The 20,145-nt window shown below is 39.8% G+C and overlaps 1 protein-coding gene across 1 annotated transcript; it reads right to left on the bottom strand.

The window, feature by feature from the left end:
- Positions 1-588: 588 nt before the first annotated feature.
- RBP4 (retinol binding protein 4) lies at positions 589-14,784 on the bottom strand. Its single transcript, XM_042457720.1, has 6 exons — positions 14,629-14,784; positions 14,232-14,378; positions 10,529-10,665; positions 9,490-9,596; positions 3,216-3,428; positions 589-889 (listed from the first exon to the last, which is right to left on the bottom strand). Exons 2-6 carry the CDS (start codon positions 14,361-14,363, stop codon positions 876-878), a joined length of 603 nt encoding a protein of 200 aa, XP_042313654.1. The 5' UTR covers positions 14,364-14,378; positions 14,629-14,784; the 3' UTR covers positions 589-875.
- Between the last annotated feature and the right edge of the window lie 5,361 nt (positions 14,785-20,145).

Here is a 20,145-nt window from a genome sequence, read left to right as displayed (position 1 = left end):
AAGACCAGTATCACGGGGAGCTAGATTTAAAACCTGCTTAGTAGCCATGAAGCTGTTTGGCTGAACTTAAGCCAGCCACTCTTTCTCAGGCTAACCTCCCTTTCTGAGATGAAATGGGAAGAGGAACATTTTGTAGGTAGCCTTGAGCTCAATGGAAGAAAAACAAGGATACAAAGGTAATTAATAAACTGAGACATAAAATGTTTCATGTTACCTGAAAACCTCATGAGACTTCTTGTAAAGATGTCAACCTACAAGTTGAACAGACACTCGGTTTGGCACTGGCAGAGCTCCTGTCCAACTTGGAGGAGTTGTAGGAAGAATATTGAAGTCAATGGGGTGAGTTCATTTCCTTGCAGCATTCTTTCTGCCAGTCACTCTGGGTCATAATAAATTTCATAGCTGAATGGGAGTTTTGACCCAGGTCTCCCCAGCCCTATACCAACACTTTACTAATTATAGACTTTAAGAAAATCTACTCTTAATGTGGGTTATAGGTATAAAATTGCCAGAGCAGAGGTACACGGAGAAGGCCAGTAATGAAATCAGTTGGGGCAATAGCTGATAGCAGCATGAAATTTCAAAGTCTTAAAGGTTTGTAGACTTTTAATAAGATGCACACTTTCATATTCAAAAACGTATAGTGTGTCAGATAACAGACTATGAATTGAAATTCAACACCGGCAATGTGTTTGCAAAGCAAGCAGTATGCCATTCCATTAATCTCCATTTATTAACATCCACTTACTTGCTGGCAGGATAAATGGCACAGTTCAGATAAATATATTCAAAATCTAAATGAATCCACTTGAAGGACTTCCTACCATACAGTTTATACATTTTACAGCTATATGATGGCTCCCATAGAGTTCTTCTTAAGAGCAATATCCTAAAAAGAAAAGGAATCACAAAGAAAGAACAAACCATCAGCAATCCTGATCAAAGTGCTTAACCAAAAATACAAAAGAACTGGGGTGCTGTCTGGTTCAGTCAGGATCTAAATTGTAGTTCTGACTCTAGATTCTAAGAAAAGGAGGCAATGCTGGACTTCTAGCAGAAACCAGTGGAAGGAGAAAGATGGCTGTAACCCTGCCCCCCCCCCCAAAAAAATAAGATGCAGGGGAGAGATGAGGGATAGTTTTGATGCTACAACACCAGTGCAACATGCGATTGAGGGTGTCATGTGATAACATATATTTTGCGTTAGCATGTAATCCCTATGTGGATTAGGGATATAATACTTCATTAATTTTCTTCTTAAATGAAACAATTTTTCTTCCTCCGGTGAAAAAGTCTTAGAAAACCATGCAGTTTTCGAAGCTTAGTTGTAATTTAGTATTTAATTTTCCATTAATGGGCAATACTTTCTATGATAAAAAGAATATTTCTATGCAGAAATACAATTTTCTGTACAGAATTTTTTTTCCTGTAGAAAAAAATGGTATTTTATGTGTAAATCAACCAAATGCAAATTTTGTGCAGAATAAGACACCAATTACAGCACTGGATGTGTAGGAAATGACTTTTTATTCTGTGCAGAAAATAATATTTATATAAAAATAGTTTCTGTACAGTAAATTCTGTTTCCTGCACAGAAAATCCTATTTTATGCACAAAACATGAATTTTGTGCACCATATGTCTTCAACTGACATTTTTCATCACTTGAGGCTTCTTCTCACCAGTGTTTCTGAACATTTGGGGGGGGGATGCTTTTTGACCATTTTTCAAATATTTTCAAATAGTCTTTCCATCCCTAATATGGATGTATATTTTAACTGAACAGACAATCCAATCTGTTGAGTTTAAGAAAAAGAAGATCAGGAACTATTGAACTACATATTTTATAATACATGGTTTATCACACTTTCAATCTTGTAAATATTTAAATGCACTAAAACTTTTCATGATATGCATACATTTACAGTCTTTCAGAGTTCAATAGGAATTGTTTTTAAAACCACAACCAAAGAAAGACTGAACCACTTCCTGTGTCCAAATGAGATGAATAAAAAATGATGCAGCAATTGGAACATATGTCCCTTACCCAGGTTGCATTTGCACTACACATTTATATTAATTTGATACCACTTTTCATAGCCAGACTTCATACTATGGGATTAATAGTTTGGTTAAGTACTTTGAATCCTCTGCTGGTGAACTCTAGTGCTGTAGTTCAGGAGTCCTCTAGACTTCTCATAGGGCCAAAACAGACCGGCCCAAAGGGGCGGTGTGATGCTGGCTTTGGGGTGGCAATGGAGCGTGTGGCATCTGTATGTCATGCTCTCACGCCACCGGGAAGTCAGTGTATTGTGCCAGTCTGTACCGACCCTAAGTGGGAAATTTTTCTTGCCCAAACTTCAGATTTGTATCAAAGCACAAGCCACAAAATTCTGAAGGATGGAGGCATGGCAGTTAAAGGGGTGTCAAACTGCCATATCTATGTGTAAGGATACATACCTGATCTAGTTTGTGTGCTTATTGCATTGTGGCACCAAAGTCCCTCTATGCTTATTGGTCTTAAATGTGGGTGTGGGCTACATACACAGTATGCAGCAACCTCGCTGAAGCCGTGCAGGCCTAGAACTAACCAATATCTGAATGAGAGATTGCCTGAGAATCACACTGTAGGAGAAAAGTGGAGTATAAAAATTCATAGGACTAGAGAGTGGGTGCCATAAACATAAATGCCCTCCCAAACCTACTTTACCAGGCGGCAACCACAGCAAGAGATGGAGATCTGTTCAGCTGGTGATCAGGGTGCGAGAGGATGAGTGAGGATGCAACAATAAGAAGCACCCTGTTGTACTTCCTTGCTGCAGTCTCACTTGCTGTCAGCAAGAAAGTGGAAATGTCATCCTCCTGCACCCCAATCACTAAATAGGTCTGCCTCACTCATTGTGGCTGCTGCCTGCCAAAGTAGGTTGGCAGGGATTGGGCCAGGAGATGTTCCTTAATTAGGTGATAAAGAATTCATAACTGATAAAGAGAATGTAGAGCATGGGCACATTCAGGGAGAAAGTGATGTGTGAGCTTAACAGAAATTCCCTAAATTGCCAGAAAGTGCCAGAATTTATTTGAAGGTGGAAGATTGTGTGTTTTGGCTAGGTTAAAGCCCTGTCATCAGTCCATCATGGGCTGGAACAAATACTCAACATTTTTAAACAATATGATACTAATTGATTTCTGTTTAAATCAAGTAAAAAGAGTTCTTACCATCATGAACAATAACCCTGTACTGTCTTTCTAAGCAAAGCTCTGTTTGCTTTTGTCGGACAATTCTTTGTGCATCTGGATACAGCCCATTCGGGTTCCGGGAGAACACAAAAGAGTAGCTGTCAGCACATGTGCCATCTTCGTTGAGCAAACGGCATGAGTAATGTAGAGCGTAGTTGTCATAATCTGTGGCTATTACCCAGTGATCATCATCTAGGAGAAATGGTGAAAGTATTAATAAATCTCAGCATCACTATGCCATTGATGTGGACTCCCAAGTACTCTTCAGACCTAATCCTTTGAAATGTAGTTGAATCGATGTGCAATTCTGTGGTTGAGAAGATGTCTCACTGCCATTCAAACATTTAAAAACCAAAATATGTCCAAAAAAGAAAAAGATTGGCAAAAAGTACAGGAGTTCTGGAGTAAACATTTGGGAGGTAAATGTAAGATTTCTTAAGGACCAAAACAAATCCTATTAATTAACCATATGGTTAATAATTTATCTCTTTTTCTTCATTAGCCTCTTTTATTTCACCAGAGGAAACTACCTTCATGGCACCCCCGCCCACTTATATTGTGTTAACTAAGAGTCGAGGATTGTAAAGTTACACTTGTATTATTTTTAAGAAGCAATTAATAGATTAAGATGTAGAATGTATGATAAGAGACTATAAAAATTGTGTGTGGAAATTGTAAAGCAATAATCTTAATAATGACCAGGAGACAAATGTGTTTTCTTTAGTTAGTACTCTTCAAAGCCTGCAAGAACTTAAGGAAGATATCAGCACACGAAGACAACAGTTCAAGTGATTATCTGTATTTTGTATTAATGTATGAACTTTCTTTTTCTAATAAAGACTATATTAAAAACATTTAAAAGGACATAGTTTTTATCAAACAGAAATTAATCTTCCTGTTGAGAAGTTCTGAGTTGTTACACTTGCTTTGCTCAGGGATTTGTAATGTAAGTGTATGTGAATGTACTTATATCAGGGGTATAAATACAAATATATCATACCAGCTCTCCACATATTAGGCTACATGTCCCAGCAGTCCTAGCTAGCATAACCAATAATAAGGAATGTTGAGTTGCAGTCCAAGACATCAGATAGTCATATTCCCATCCCTGGTATACAATTAAAATATAAATTTAAAAGGGGATATTTGTTAAAACCCAGTTTGGAAGCAGATTCTCTCTCTCTCAGTCTCTGTGTGAAAGTGTGTGTCTTATCAGTCTTCATGGTGACCAGCCCTTGCACTACAACTCCCATCCCTCAGTGTGGATGATAGGAACTGTATTCCAACATATTCATAGGACTGCACTTTATGAAAGGTTGACATACATGATTGCACTCAGTGTTTAGTAGACTATCACTAGCAAATGTTAAGCCAACACACAAGGGATGAAAAATTCTTCTTCTTGCTGTATACCTTCAAATCATTTCAGATTTAGGTGATCTAAGGTGAAATGATCATAAAAAGAAGCTGAGGGGTGCCCTATCGTCACAAATGTATAAAGGATGGAAGAGGAAGCTGTTTTTAAGCAGGCTTGTTCCCTCACAAAGGTATTCTTCAGAGTCCACATTTGGAAATGCATAATAAAAAGGATAAGCTGAATTTGGATATTTTAACATGATAACAGAGATAAGCCAGTGGTCCTTTGGACTCTGTGACCAAGTCCTTAGGAAACTGCATGTTTTAGTTTCGTGGCAGGGCAAAGGTTGAGTGCTTGTTGAAAGCTGAGGAGAAAGGGGGGGGGGGTTCGCCCACAAAGATATCTATGCCAAATTCCAGTTACATTTTTGGGGTTGGCATCATGTTCTAACATGAGTCTTGCAGCACTAATTTATTGTTTTATTTGGTTGCAGGGGTCACAGCCCAATCTGACATGAGATCTGGCCTGCGGAAGCTGATCTGCAATAAATATGGCAGACTTCAATTTGTCAGGATACTTGTAAAACTGCTCCACAAGCAAACATCTCTGCCACACCTCTGTCATAATGGATCACTAAATCCAGAAGTACACTGTGCTTTTCATTTTTGTTTAATCAAGAAAAATTAAAGGTAGGAACTAAAAATTAACTAAGAAATAAGAATAATCTCCAAACAAACCCTATCCAATAAATAATACTTTTAAAATGTATTGGTTACATTTATATCCCTTTAATGAATTTAGATAGTGCTTCTCCCCACTTTATTCTCACAACAACACTATGGAGTATATTAGACACTGAAACAGATGGGGTGGGGGAGAGAAAGAGATAGGAGTTTCATGTCTCAGTGCAGTTGTAAACCTGCATCTCCCAACTCCCAGTCCAGCTCCCTAACCATTAGACTACACTAGCTTCTTAACATATTCCTTCTGACATAGCTGCATCTTCCAGTCAGATGCTAACTTGGACCTGGGCTTTGTTGTCTTCATTTGTTGCTTTTCTAGCACCAGTAGGGAAGCTCAGCTCTATTCTGCACAATGGTCATTGTGCTGGTAGCCATTTGAGTGTTATTTCATTACTTAAATGTAGTGTGAAAAGGTTTCACACCAGCTCACATTTCCTCACCTCCACTAGTTCCCTGTCTTATAAATCAATGCTGATTTTGTATTGATTTCCTGTTATAGTTAAAGAGCAAAACCATGTAAAAAGCATTCTAAGTCTTGATGATGTGGTGATGAAATAAAACATGCCTCTCCATAAAGAAAATCTGGGCTCCATTGAGAACCACTTGTGCCTTGTCAAAAAAGGGGAATGCATCTCCAGAAAAAGGACAAAATGCACCACAGATCTGAAAAAAACCCAAAACTAACAATACACAAAAACACATGCACACACACATGCACACACAGAGATGCTAATTTGCAAATTAGTGTATGCATGTGCATGCACACGCATGTATGTGTGCACCTTCAAGTCACCTGTTGACTTATGATAATCCAATGAATTTCATAGGGTTTTCTTAGGCAAGGAATATTCAGAGATGGTTTTGCCAGTTCCTTCCTCTGAAATATAGCCTATATATGATGATAAATACAAATACATCACATCTCCACATAGTGAGAAAGATTGTGACCAAGTGTGACTAGATGACTTGTGTGTTAATTGAGTCTGCTGAAAAAGACAAAAAATTAAAAGTAGATGTTGCAGTCACCAGAAATGTGTTTGCAGGGCATTATGGATAGTGAAACATTAGATAATGTAGTGCACCAGGGAATTCCAGAAGAAAATCTGGATGTGCTTTATTGCCTATAATAAAGCTTTTGACTGCATAGATCAGTGATGGCGAACCTATGGCACACGTGCCAGTGGTGGCACTTAGAGCCCTCTCTGTGGGCACATGTGCCATCGTCCCAGCACAGAGTTTGCCAGAGTTTGTTATTAGAAAGCCTGAGGGACATGGCACTTTGCAATAAATAAGTGGGTTTTGGGTTGCAGTTTGGGCACTCAGCCTTGAAAAGGTTCAACATCACTGGCATAGATCATGAAAAACTATGGCTTGCTCTTAAGAGGAATGGGAGTGCTACAACATCTCATCATCTTGATGTGTAACCAGTACTCAGGACAGCAGGCTGCTATTAGAACACAATATGGAGAAATGGAATGGTTCCCAATCGGGAAAGGAGTCAGACAAGGCTGCATATTATCATCCTGCTTATTCAACCTGTATGCTGAAAGTATCATACACAGAGCAGGCCTAGACTCAAAGGAAGAAGGAGTGAAGATTGGAAGAAGGAACATTAACAACCTAAGATACTCAGATGACACAATGCTACCAGCAGAAACTAACAAACAAAAAAAGACCTGGAGTAATTTCTGAAAAAGTCAAGGAGGAAAATTCCAAGGTTGTATTATTAATGCTGAACATCAAGAAAACAAAAATCATGACCACAGAGATTCTACAAGAATTCATAATAGATAATGAGGAAATTGAAATAAACAAAGCGTTCCTATAGCTTGGATCAAATATTGATCAAAACAGAGGCTGCAGTCAAGAAATCAGAAGAAGACTAGGATTGGGAAGAGCAGCTATGAAGGAACTGGACAAGATCATAAAGGGTAAAGACATATCTCTGAACATTAAAGTGAGGATTGCCCAGGCTATTGTATTGCCCATTACCATGTATGGATGTGACAACTGGACAGTAAAGAAAGCTGATAGGAAGAAAATCAGCTCATTTGAGATATGGTGCTGGAGAAGAGTCGTAAAAGTATCATGGACAGGCAAGAAGACAAACAGATTTGGATTCTAGACAGCTCAAGCCCAAACTCTCCCTGGAAACCAAGATGACTAAATTGAGGCTGTCATATTTTGGCCAAATCATGAGAAAGCATGAATCATTAGAAAAGATAATGATGCTAGAAAAGGTAAGAGGGCAGTAGAAAGAGAGGGAAAACACATGCCAGATGGTTAGACTCGATTACAGAGGTCATTGGCATGACCCTGCAGGACCTGAGCAGAACAGCTGAGGACAGGGGTCCTGGAAATGTCTTACCCACAGGGCTGCCATGAGTTAAAGTTAATAAAAACAACATTAGTTTTAGTCATATATGTACATGTATTTTTCTTCATTTGTTTCTTTTTTGTCACACACACATATGCCACATGCACACACACACACACTCTCTTTCTGAATGTTTATGGTTTTGGTTGTGAAGTAGATCATTTGTGTTAAAATTACTGAACATATAATTCAAAAATCTCCTTATCCTTTGTATGGTTGCCTATCTGTACATTAGACCTGGATGAGACAGTTTCTCAAATTTTCCATCAACATTTGTCACTAAACAGGACAGAGGATTCTCAGAAGATGCCAGCCACCGCTGCTGGTGAAACATTATGAATAAACTCTTCTAGAACATGGCCTCATAGCCTGAAAAACCGACAAAAAACTAAGGACAGAGGATAATTTCCAAATGCTGAAGTATGTGGTCCAACATTAACATGCCTGTAGTACTGGTCCTCATTTACTTGAGCTGAGCCTATATACATATCAGAATGATACATACTTTTCAACGGAGACAGAACATTTGAATAACACAAATAACAAATTTCCCGCATATAGAAAATAATAGGTCAGAGATAAAGTTTTGAGCCCAGCACTTCTCTATGCATGGTGTACTGGTTCAAGTGTTAGGGTAGGCCTGTGGGAGACCAAGATTCAAATCCTCACTCAGCTATGGATACCCACTGAGTGACATTGGGCTATGTACACTCTCTTAGCCTCAGAGGAAGGCAACCCCCCTTTGAACAAATCTTGCCAAGAAAGCTGTATGGTAAGTTTATCTTATGGTCACCATAATATAAGTTGCTGTAGGCTATATTTTAGAGGAAGGAACAGGCAAAACCACCCCTGAGTATTCCTTGTCTATAAAACCCTATGTTATTCATGGGGTTGCCATAAGTTGACAGGCAACTTGAAGGTACATACACAAAAGTAAGAAAGCACACAATAAGAATAACTCTCCTACTATGCTAGCTTTGTAAGTGCATGGAGTTCTTAAACACAGAAGAGTATTAGAGCATCCTGCACTGAGAGCCTTATCACATGAGAAATGAAAGCCAAAATGGAACAGGAGAATCCATTCAACAAAAGGCATACTTTTACGTCCATCTCTCTTGGGAAGAAAACAAAAGTACTACAATGGCATGCAAAGGAACAAGAAGAAAGCTGCTACTCTCTTGCTCCGTCTTGGCTTTCTTTTCTCATGCACTCTGCACTCTGCTTTTTATGATCCATATGTAGGGCAGATCAAAATGAAGCAGAGGGAAACTTTCCCATTGTGATGAGAAAAAGAACATTTAGGTAGCCAAGACCCAATGTCCAAAAAGCCAAGCAGAATTTGGATCTCAGGCACAGATGAGCAATGGTGAAAGAAAAATAAAAGGTGGCCTTTAACCCCAAAGACATAATTTTTAGGTACTTCAAGACCGAGAGGCTTTGGAAACTCAACTGGTCACATTCCAAAGTCATTATGTAGCTATTTTGTCCTTCTATCTTACTAGAGTTTTTCTGAGAACTAAAAAAGAAGACACAACATGGAAACATGACAGACCTACAAACTGAAGATGGCATCATCTAGCTCTCTAGTAAACTTCAACAGATGAAACAGTGGAATTAATGAGTAAAAGCTTCATCTGCTGATAGCATCTTAACTCACATGTCTGAGGCTACAATCCACTGAGTTCACTTAGACTTTCTTTTAAGTGGACATTTACAGGATTGTACAGTTAGTTACACACTGAACCTGTATAGAAAAGTTGATAAAATGGTACTCACTTCCCTTCTGGAGATAGGACGATAAGCCCCAATATTTCATTTTAAACTTGGCAGGATCCGCTGTATCTGTGAAGGTGCCAACCATGTCAGCACATAGCTCCCAGTTACTAAAAAGAGAAAGAAATGGTTACAAAAGTATCCATGGACATTTGAGTGTGTTGGTTGTTACAAATGGATGTAAAATTGAATAGGTGATTGAGAGGTAGGCGTCCAGGATCCTCTGTAGCAGAGTTGAGAACATTAAATGGCACCCTCCCCTGGTAAAGATACATAGAACCCAGGACAGGACAAAGACATCAAATGGATGGAGGTGTATAATCTACAAAAATGGCCCCAATTACATAAGAAATTAGACTGGCAGTTGACTCTCACTTCAGTAGTAGTAGGACTGGTGGGTTCAATGTCAGTGGGACAGTGCATCCATTCCACATTTTAGTGGGAACTGTAAAGGAGCTTTCCAAGGTGCTGAACCAATGGGGGGGGGAATAGAACATAGGACCTTGGTAGCTCCTTTGAAGTTCAGACTATAATCCAAAGCAGTGTTGGTTTGGGGACCACATTCTCCCTTGCACATGAAAACAATAGAACAGCTCAGTGGTCACTGGCTAGGCCCTTTGGAGTACAGTACATACTTCTCTGTCTTCCCACAGGGGGAAACAGCCATGGGTGGCTGCACATCCTCCACCTACCATGTGAGGTGATTGCCCTAATGGGTGAGCAGAAGGGCAATTAAGATTAAGATTAACAACAGGTAAAGAGACACATCCTTTCCTGCTTTCTTTCTTGCATAGCCATAAATGGGCACCCAGCGAAAGCATGCCAGGGCATGTATGGCACATGAAGCAGAAAATCCTATAGGCAACTATCCCCCTCTCAAAACATAGGAATGCATTAGTAATAAAAATATAAAATTGACAAATCAGAACATTTTGCATGAAAGCCTAAATCAGCTAGCTGGGTGAATCATGTCACTTTGCCTAATGGTAGGGCTCCTCCTACACTGATACAAACAGTAATAAAAAGAGACTGAGTGACTTACTCGAAAAGCACTACTCGTCCCCTGGCAGTAGCAGTCATCTTCCCATTTTTATCCACAAAAAACTCGGCTATCACATTGTCCTGAAGAAACAGTCCTTCAGGGTCCTTCTTGGCCACAGCATACCAAACGCCAGCATACTGCAGAAAAACAACAACATTTACCAAGCTTACACTTAGAAGGAAGATACAGGACATAATATAAGGGAATATAAGTGGAACCTGCTTGGTTTGTGGGTGTAGAATTGTGGCTGTAGCAATAAAGTTGCCACAGTTCCTGAAAAAAACTAACACAAATAGGAGTAGGGTGAAAATCTCAGGTGAAGCATTGGAGGAATTTAAACTAGGAAACTCCAAAATATCCACCTTTTTGGGGGATTCTTTTTTTAATTATTTTTAATTAAAAATGTATTGACTTTATCAGACACAAACGAACATAAACAAACATACCAACATACACATCTTTGTCAATATATCAACCTAATATGTTGAACATCCCATTTCTTTCATTACCTTAAGTATATAACTCTTATCTATTATCTTCCTAACTTCATTTCCTTCTCTTCCTTCTGTTCTGTTCTCTCCCTTCTCTACTTTCTTTCTTTTCTTCTCTATCCATCTAGTACCTACCCTAATCTTCCACCAATTCTATTATCTCTTCCCAATTCCTTCCTTTGTCATCTACTACCATTCACTCCACAAACTTCCTTCACATACTCGAACCTTCTTCAACATACTAAAACTTTCTTTCTTCTATCCATTCAAACAAACTTCCTTCTCCCCTAAATACTGGATTCCTTTGGGATTCTGAGCTAAAACTTGCCTAAAACAAAATTCAGGATGCTCTTCACGGCTCCTGCTTGAAAGTAACATTCCAGAATTGTGAAGAAAGCTAGAACAGTTTATATAAAAGTAGTGAAAATTTAACGTTTGGATTCATACACTTTAAAAAGAGAGACTATGGCCTGTTACAGACTGCCAAAATAAAGCTGCTTTGGGTCTCTTTGGAGGTATGCTGTTTAAATGATGCATGCATCCTAAGAATCCGGAAGCTGCACCAAAGCTGCACTCCAGTGCTCAGGAATGGAGAGTGGCTTTGGCACGACCTCCAGACTCTTAGGACCCATGCATCATTTAAATAGCATGCCTCCAAAGAGACCCGAAGCAGCTTTATTTGGGCAGTCTGTAACAGGCCTCAGTCATACACAACAGATTTCCAAAATTAATTTTTGTAACAATACAGTTCTTATGTAGGTGCCCATAGTAAGTTTAAATAACATCATCCTGATATTTAAAGCTGTATAGGATTTGAGCCCTATCTTTCTTTGAGAGACCCTTCTTCTTGGAAATCATTTATAGAGGTCTTCCTTTGCATTAGGGGTAAGCATACCCTCCAACATTTCACAGATGAAAGCCAGGACATGTGTGGCCAAGCAACATCGGAGTGTGTTCAAGATGGCAAAAGTTATTAATGAGGAAGACCACACAAGCTGCGATAGGTTGCAACAGTGTGCCTTTGCCCAAGTCTACTGGGAAGAGCAAGATTTTGCCCTCCTGTCTCTCCCCCTGTTGAGTTAATTGAGTGAAAATGATTTTTGCAATCTGAACTCAGTTTGCAGTGAAGTAAGCTAAAATACTATTTTTTTTAATGTTGTAAGCTGCCCTGCGTCCCAATCCTGGGAGAAGGGCAGGATATAAATAAATATAATAAACAAACAAATAAATAATAAGCTGAGAGTAAGGGAGGAAAGTGGCAGGAGGAGACAGAAACTGATATTGTAAAAACAGTTGTAAAAGTGGGATGAGACAGGATTAATTGGGACTGTCCTTGTCAAATCAGGACAAGTGAAGGATATGGATACAGCTGGTGACAGTATGCATAGTATACAACTCTTGCGCCTCAGCTTTCATGGGGAGTAAGAGCAAAGACATCACAAAACAATTATGGGTCCCCCCACCCCAGAAGGGAATTGGAAGTTGATAAAGGCCATGGCATCATGCAAGTATTCTAGGACAAGGGGAAACAACAGTCATTTGAGGGAGTAGGAGACCTTTGGACATAGGATGATGAAGAAATAAGGGGAGGGGAGAGGGCAAGGACACAGAGAACTTTCATGTTGAGGACAAGAACCTGGTGTTTGTGTTGGATCCAGGAGCAGACAGGTAGCCAGAGATTTAAGGACAGGCATCCTGTGATAAATGCAATGGGAGAGAATAATTTTGGCAGGAACAGACCAAGGTTAGCTAACAAAAGACCAGAGAGGAGAGGATTGCAGTGGCCTAAATAACCTGGGCATGTCAACAGAGTATTGCCAAGAGCGAGTGAGAGAGAAATATTTAAAGAAAGAGGATCATGATGGGTGATAGATTCAATATGGAGAAAGAAAACCTCCAAGATAATAAAGCCAGTCCTAATTAATTGTTAATTATTATTATTATTAGTAGTAGTAGTATCCTGCTTTTCTACCAAAACTGGGACCCAAAGCGGCTCAGAGTCTAAAAGCACAGTACAATTAGAAACTTACAAAAGTGACACTTAAAATTAAATTATTACAATATTAAAACAGACCAATTGCTGTGATAAAATTGCCATTTCATAAAGAGATGGGGGGTGGGGGGGGGAGAAAGCATGAGAAGTTCAGCCTTTGAGTTTGAGAAGAGATGAGTTATTCAAGCATAAATACTAGATGCAAATTGGAGACTGGGGGACAAAGACAGGGAACTGGAACTGGATCTCATTTGTTTATAGGTGGTACTGAAGTCAATTCTGTTTTTTAAACAGAGATATTAATAAAGTTGAACACAGGACCTAATAGTCTCTAAGAGATATTTCACACTGATTCTCTCACCTCCATTTTAAACCAACAGTATCAGGTTTCATAGTACAACTGCTTTAAGAGTAAACACCAGTTTATACATGCCAATGGTGCAGCTCATCAGGAAAGTATAGTCAGTCCTAATTTTGATTCTGAGCATTCTGCAGTTATGTAATAAATGTAATCATATATGTTAGCTGCCTGGTTTTATAGAGTAAACACCAATGTTCTGACAATTAACTGATTTGTAAGGATGTATGTAGAGGGACAACACTAGTAAAGAATCTTATACACGAACTCCATGCTGATGGATCTACTCCTTTACTCTGCTTTAGCCCAGAAAGACACTTAATTTGACTTCTTATCTCTAAACAAGGGGTTGGATATGATGACACATAGGGCCACTTCCAATTCTATGATTTTATGACACTATTATAGAAACTCTTGTTTTAGATTAAATGTTGATGTTGGTGATGGTCTGCAAGTGACAACTGGGTTTTAGCTGCAAAGGAAGCAGCAATAGGAATACCTTCTGGTCTAATTACACTATTTAGGTATCTAGAATTCCTAAATTCCATATGCTGTGGTGGTTTGAGCACTGACTGGACTAGGACTCTGGAGACCAGGGTTCAAACCCAGGCTCAGCCATAGAAACCCACTGGGTGACCTTGGGTAAGTCACACTCTCTAAGCCTCAAACGATAGCAATGGCAAACCCCCTTGAAGAAAATTGCCAAGAAAACTCTATGATATGTACTCCTTAATATCGCCATAAGTTGGAAACAGGTTGAAAGCACATAACAACAACAATACAAGGGAAGAAAAGCTGACAGGCTTTGAAATATTGAAATTCAAAGGTTAGAAGAGAAGAAAAGGAGGCCGGAATACCTACTCGGTGTTTGTCGAAGTTTTCCTGGACTCTGAAATTGCTCACTTGACAGTCACGTTGTGCTTGGCATCTGCTGTTCAACAATGCCAAGGCCACCAACACCAGCCAAGCAAGGAGTTTCCTTGCACTTCCCATTGTGCTCTTCTGCACCTGGAACAAATATAAAATGTCACTTATCACAGAAAAGAAAAAGAAATGTCTCCTAGCAAAATCTAGAGGGAACAATGTACTGGATACTTTTTAAAGTATGTGGGAGATGAAACTGAAAAGTCATCATAAACTCTTTAGTTCTAAAACCCATGCAAACAACAACAACAATAAAAGTCCCCTCTCCATTCATAGGGGCAGGATCAGGCCTTCCAAACTGTTATCTTCTTTCAGCAATAAGTTTCATAATCACCAAAGAGTGGAGATTCAAAAAACAGCAGCAGATACTTATCAGTCGAGGAACACTGGAATCCCCAACAGCCAAGCTCAGCTACACATGGGAGGGGAGGCTGAGTATGGGTTTTATAGCACTGGGTGGGTGGAAGGTGGGAAAGCGGTTCTTATGAAACCCAGCAGGCAAAAGATCAATATTGTTAGGGGGAGGGGATGGGGGAGACAGGAGCTTGATCAATTCCAGCTGCTAGTTAAGCTCTTCTCACAACAAGTATTGCATAACTCTGCAGCAGGAGGCAGAGGGAGCTGTCATGATCTTTGATCCCAACTGCTGGCTTGTTAGATGATGTTGCAAGCACATGATCCTCCCTGGGATTTACACCAATGGATGCCTGCATACGTATTTGTATAATACAAGCTGAAAGTAACACAAAACTGAGGAGGCAAGAGACACAGCAAGAACAGCTTAGGTTTGGGAGACTGAGAGATGTCAACAAACTGTGTGAGAGACAAAATGAAATCTTGTGGTACCACAAAGACTAACATGTTTTATTTGGCCTACATTTTCATGTACGTCAGCTCCCTTCATCATGGAGTGCATGGAACATTATCTCAGTTGACAGATTATCATGCACATGCTTGGGTGAGGGACATAACCATTGGTGTGAGAGGGAACTGAAATGCAAAAAGTACAAACAATGAACAAACATTACCTGGATGGTTCCAGACATTCTTGCACTGATGAGCTAATTGACCCAAGTCCTGTTGTTAGTCCTGACTAGGGCAGATCCCTTTGTATTAATAGGACTTACTATATGTTGACTCACCAGTTGATTGAATGGATCTGCTCTAGCTGGGAGTAATCAACAGGATGTCAGCCAGTGTAATAAAAAGCCTTGGCTCTATTGAAGCCAGAAAAGATGGAATTGAACCCCTTGCAGTGCCATCTCTAGCTAGGGTAGCACCCAGTGTGGAGGGTGTCACCCGGGAAGGGTGTGCATTTGCCCCTCCTGCTGCTCTGTTGTCGGGCTTTCTTTCAATAGGAAATGTATATGTTTGTCCCTCCGGTACCAAAGGGCGAGGAGAGCCCAACCAAATGTCCCCTCTCCTCTGGGGTGTCACCCAACATGATCCACATCCCCTGCACCCTCCCAATGATGCCACGGAGCCCTTGATGAATTACTGTGGAAGGACTGTAATCAACAGGGACAGAGGGAGCAGCCTTTTCTTCCAACAGACTAATGCAACTACACTGCCATGCACATACCACAGAGAAACTGAGTGAAGCTCTCTTTCCTGAGTAGGAAGCATTTTGTTTGCTTATTTTTCTTGCCAGATCACTAAGGCAGGAAACCTATTTGTTCCTTTCATGTAATCCATACTATTAATCATTGATGCCTTTAACTTACTTAAGGCATGGCAAATCTATCCTGTTCTAAGGAAGACTGATTTTTCCCCCCAACAATGGCGACAATAAGAGCAACAAAGATTGGTGACTCTGTGTCATAGGGACAGCAAATCCAGGTTTTAATCTAAATTTTAAATGAACTACGGTATAGAAGACATGTATTTTAGGGACAAGGTCCAGCACTTTGGCTAGCTCTTTTAAATTTTGGACTAAAATCCAGACTAATCACCACTCCACCAGTTCCAAAGCCCCAAGTTATGATAACTTTCCAGTGAAAGGGCCAGATGTTATGTATAGTGGGCCCTTCATATTCACTGGTCTTTGGTTTGAAGACACATCTCCTCCCCGTGGATACCAAAATCTGTGGATGCTCAAATCCCATTAAATACAATGGCATAGTAAAACGGCATCCCTTATATAAAATAGTGAACAACTCAAAGGTTTGTGAAGTTGAAGGTTTTCATGGTCAGCATCCAGGTTTTTTTTGTTTTGTTTTGTTTTGTGTGGGTTTTTTGGGCTGTGTGGCGATGTTCTAGAAGAGTTTCTTCCTGATGTTTTGCCAGCATCTTTCTCTGAAAATGTCAGCCACAGATGCTCACAAAATGTCAGGAAGAAACTCTTCTAGAACATCGCCACACAGCCCAAAAAACACACACAAAACAACTCAAAGATTTGCTTTTTGGATTTTTTTAAAATCATTTTCAAGCCATGGTTGGTTGAATCCACTGAAGGCTGACTTTAATCCAAGCATGTAAACACTTAAAAGAAATTATTTAAGAATTCAAAGTTATAGCTGTGTTAGTCTGTAAAATAAGTACTGAAGTCTAGGAATGCTCATGCTGCCAAAACTATTTAAAATAGTGTACAAAATTACCTTAAGGCTATATAATAGCAGTAGCAGCTACATTTCTATACAGCTTCATACTGAAATAAACAGTCTTTAAGCAGTTTACAATGTGTAAGCCAGTTTTCCCCAACAAGCTGGCTACTCACTTTAATGACCACAGGAGGATGCCAGGCTGAGTCGACCGTGGAGTCCCTGGCTGGAATCAAACTCACAACCTTGTGTCTGTGAGTAAGTGGCTGCAGTACAGACATTTAACCATTGTGCCACCAGGCCTCATATAAGGTGCATATGAAACATGAAATGAATTTTGTGTTTAGACTTGGACTTCATCTCCAAGATATCTCATTACATAAAAAATAAATAAAAATATGCAAATATAGGTATTCCAAAATAATAATAACACCCCCCCCCCCCCCAAATCCCAAACACCTCTTGTCCCAAGCATTTCAGATAAAGAAGACTTAACCTGTACCAGAATCTTCCAGCCACCATGGCCAATAATATGTGCATGAGCGGAAGTGCTGAAGTTTCTTTCCTTGTGGAAGAGCTGTTCTATAGGTGCTTCTGTATGCACTAGGACTTCCCACTGACCCAGAATGCACAGTGGTTGATGGCATGACAAGGCATGTGCCATCCTGATGGTATAGTCCTACTCCCCAGTAATATATATGAAGACACGAGACTGCTTTTTTGAACAGATTTTTGCATCTGACATTGTATATGCTTTTTTCCACACAAGGGAGTCTCCCTTCAGTCAGCAACAAAATCAAGCCTGAGAAAATGTTTGAACTCAATCTTTTATATATATAGCCTAGCTTATCTATGTAGCAAGATGAAGTGCAGTTTATCCATGAAGTCATAACCTACATGAAGTGTAGTCTATCTGAAAGACTGTATCTCTCCATACGAACCTGCAAGAACTTTAAGATCTTCAGGGGAAGGCTTTCTCTCAGTCCCGCCACCATTACAGACTCGCTTGGTAAGAATATGAGAGAGCGCCTTCTCAGTGCTTGCTCCCACCCTCTGGAACACCCTTCCAAAGAAGGCTTGACTGGCTCCCTCCCTGATCTCTTTTTGCTGGCAGGCAAATATCTTTTTGTTTAAGTGGACTTTTAATGTATACACAGAAAAGCTTTTTTTATTGGGATATTTTATTTTTCCTTTCCAACTTTTTATATCTCTTAGACAATTTTATATTGTTTTATGTGATGATTTTAATTGTTTGTTTGGTTTAAAGTTTATACAGTGCACCCTTTTTTATGGGGGGATCTGTTCTGGACTCCCCCCCTCCCGAGTAAAAAAAAATGTGTATGCTTGAGCCCCATTGAAAGTAATTACTTTCAATGGGATGTGCCACCCCTTGCACCCCGCACGCTCCCGTATGCTCCCACACGGCTTTCAGCATATACTGAAAGCTGCATATAGTGCACCCGCGTATGACACGGTGCACTGTAGTTCTGTTTTTTTTAGTGACTCCTTCTGGCAGCCACCTTGAGTCCCTCTTTGGGAGAAAGGCAGCATACAAATGAAATAAATAAAATAAAATAAAAAAATATGAGGTGATAATGCAACGAGATAATGCATCTAGGTGGTAGAATGGACTGTAAAAACGATGTTTTCAGTTTTAATATGATACCTTGGGCTTTGTCCATACTTCAGAAATAATCCAGGTTGACACCACTTTAACTGCCATGGGTCAATGCTGTGGAATTCTGGGAACTGTAGTTTGTTGTGGGACCAGAGCTCTCTAACAGAGAGGGCTAAATATCTCACAAAACTGCAGTTTTCAGAAATCCATAGCATTGAGCCATGGAAGTTAAAGTGGCGTCAATCTGAATTATTTCTGCAGTGCAGATGCAACCTTATTTAACTTTTGAATTATCAGGTTTTTAGCACTGGCCTGATAGAAACCAGTGTTTTGCACCGGCCTGGGGCCAAAACTAGGGCTCAGACGTGTGCACCAACCTCATGCTGCCGAGCCCTAGTACATGTGGGGGCTGCCATGATTGCACGGCCCCGCCCACATGTTGCATGCGTCAGTGACACCACAGCTGCGCAGCGTCCAAATGGTGCTGCACAGCTGCATTGTCACCATGCCATCCTATGGCGCTTTGTTGTGTTGCAGCTGCGCAGCAAACAGGAGCAGCTTCTAAGTGCTCCTGTTTTGCTATACAGCGGTACTGCACCATTTGGTTGCTGCAGTAATGCTGCGTAGCAAATAGAGGTGGCTCCAGCCCACCTTTTGAAGGCGCTGTGTACCGGGCCTTTATCTTGTTTTAGACTTCTTTGTAATCCACTTGGGTCCCATGCAGGGAGAAAGGCAGCATATTAAATAAAGAATTAAAGAAATAAAGAAATTAAGATAGTGGAAGACATGGATTCAGTTTTGAATTGTTTTGTTTAATAGCTGAGGAATTACTGGCCTTTGGTTTGTTCTGAATGTAAACTATTTACACTAACAGCTTGACAGAAAACCATTGCTACAGAGATTAACAAGTGTCAGATATTACTGAAAACATACTCAACATTTTTTTATACAAAACTAAAGCATGTTGCTGCTCCTTTTGCACTTACCTTCCAGAAACCAAAAGAATATAGTAAAGCATGCTATAAATATATCCATGTTTAGAGTGTGTCTCTCTCTTTGTGTCTATAGATATGTATATGCATGCAGAGTCCATGCAAATGGGTTACAACACTGTGGGGCCTTTCTCTGTAAACCACAACTCAGTCTGCATTCCCCATCTTCTGCTTTGTTGTCAAACCTCTTTTCTTGTTACATAAAAAAATACCTCCCATGTTGCCTACCCAGGCAATTTGTGTTGCCTCACAGTCAATATTTGTTCTGAAGTTTCAACATCTCTAGAAGCATTACAGAAACCCAGTTAAATATTCTCCAGATATGTAATCTAGAATGGGTTGGGATGAAAGCAGCTCCAGTCAAGATTATATATAAAAATTATATATAATTGTGTGTGTGTGTATGCACCACTGATATATGTGTGCATCAATGATACACACCCCAATCCTCTCTCCAAAAAATGCAACTGGAAAGGTAGTGACTTTTCTGGTGGAAATAGATAAGGAAAAGAGTTTAAACATTTCCTCTTCTTTTCTATACTCAAACTCATAGCTTTTGGTGAAAAGAGGGGAAGGCTGCCTATGTGTGTTTTCTATCCAATTGATAATTCATGTCAAGTTCCAATAGAGTCAACTGATGTCTTTAGTACCTCAAACTGTGTAAAGATTGCTATGGATGAAAATGCTTTAGCATCAGATCT

The sequence above is a fragment of the Sceloporus undulatus genome, chromosome 3, assembly GCF_019175285.1.
Source record: "Sceloporus undulatus isolate JIND9_A2432 ecotype Alabama chromosome 3, SceUnd_v1.1, whole genome shotgun sequence".
Lineage (NCBI taxonomy): Eukaryota > Metazoa > Chordata > Lepidosauria > Squamata > Phrynosomatidae > Sceloporus > Sceloporus undulatus.
This window is presented reverse-complemented; position numbering and strand designations above follow the sequence as displayed.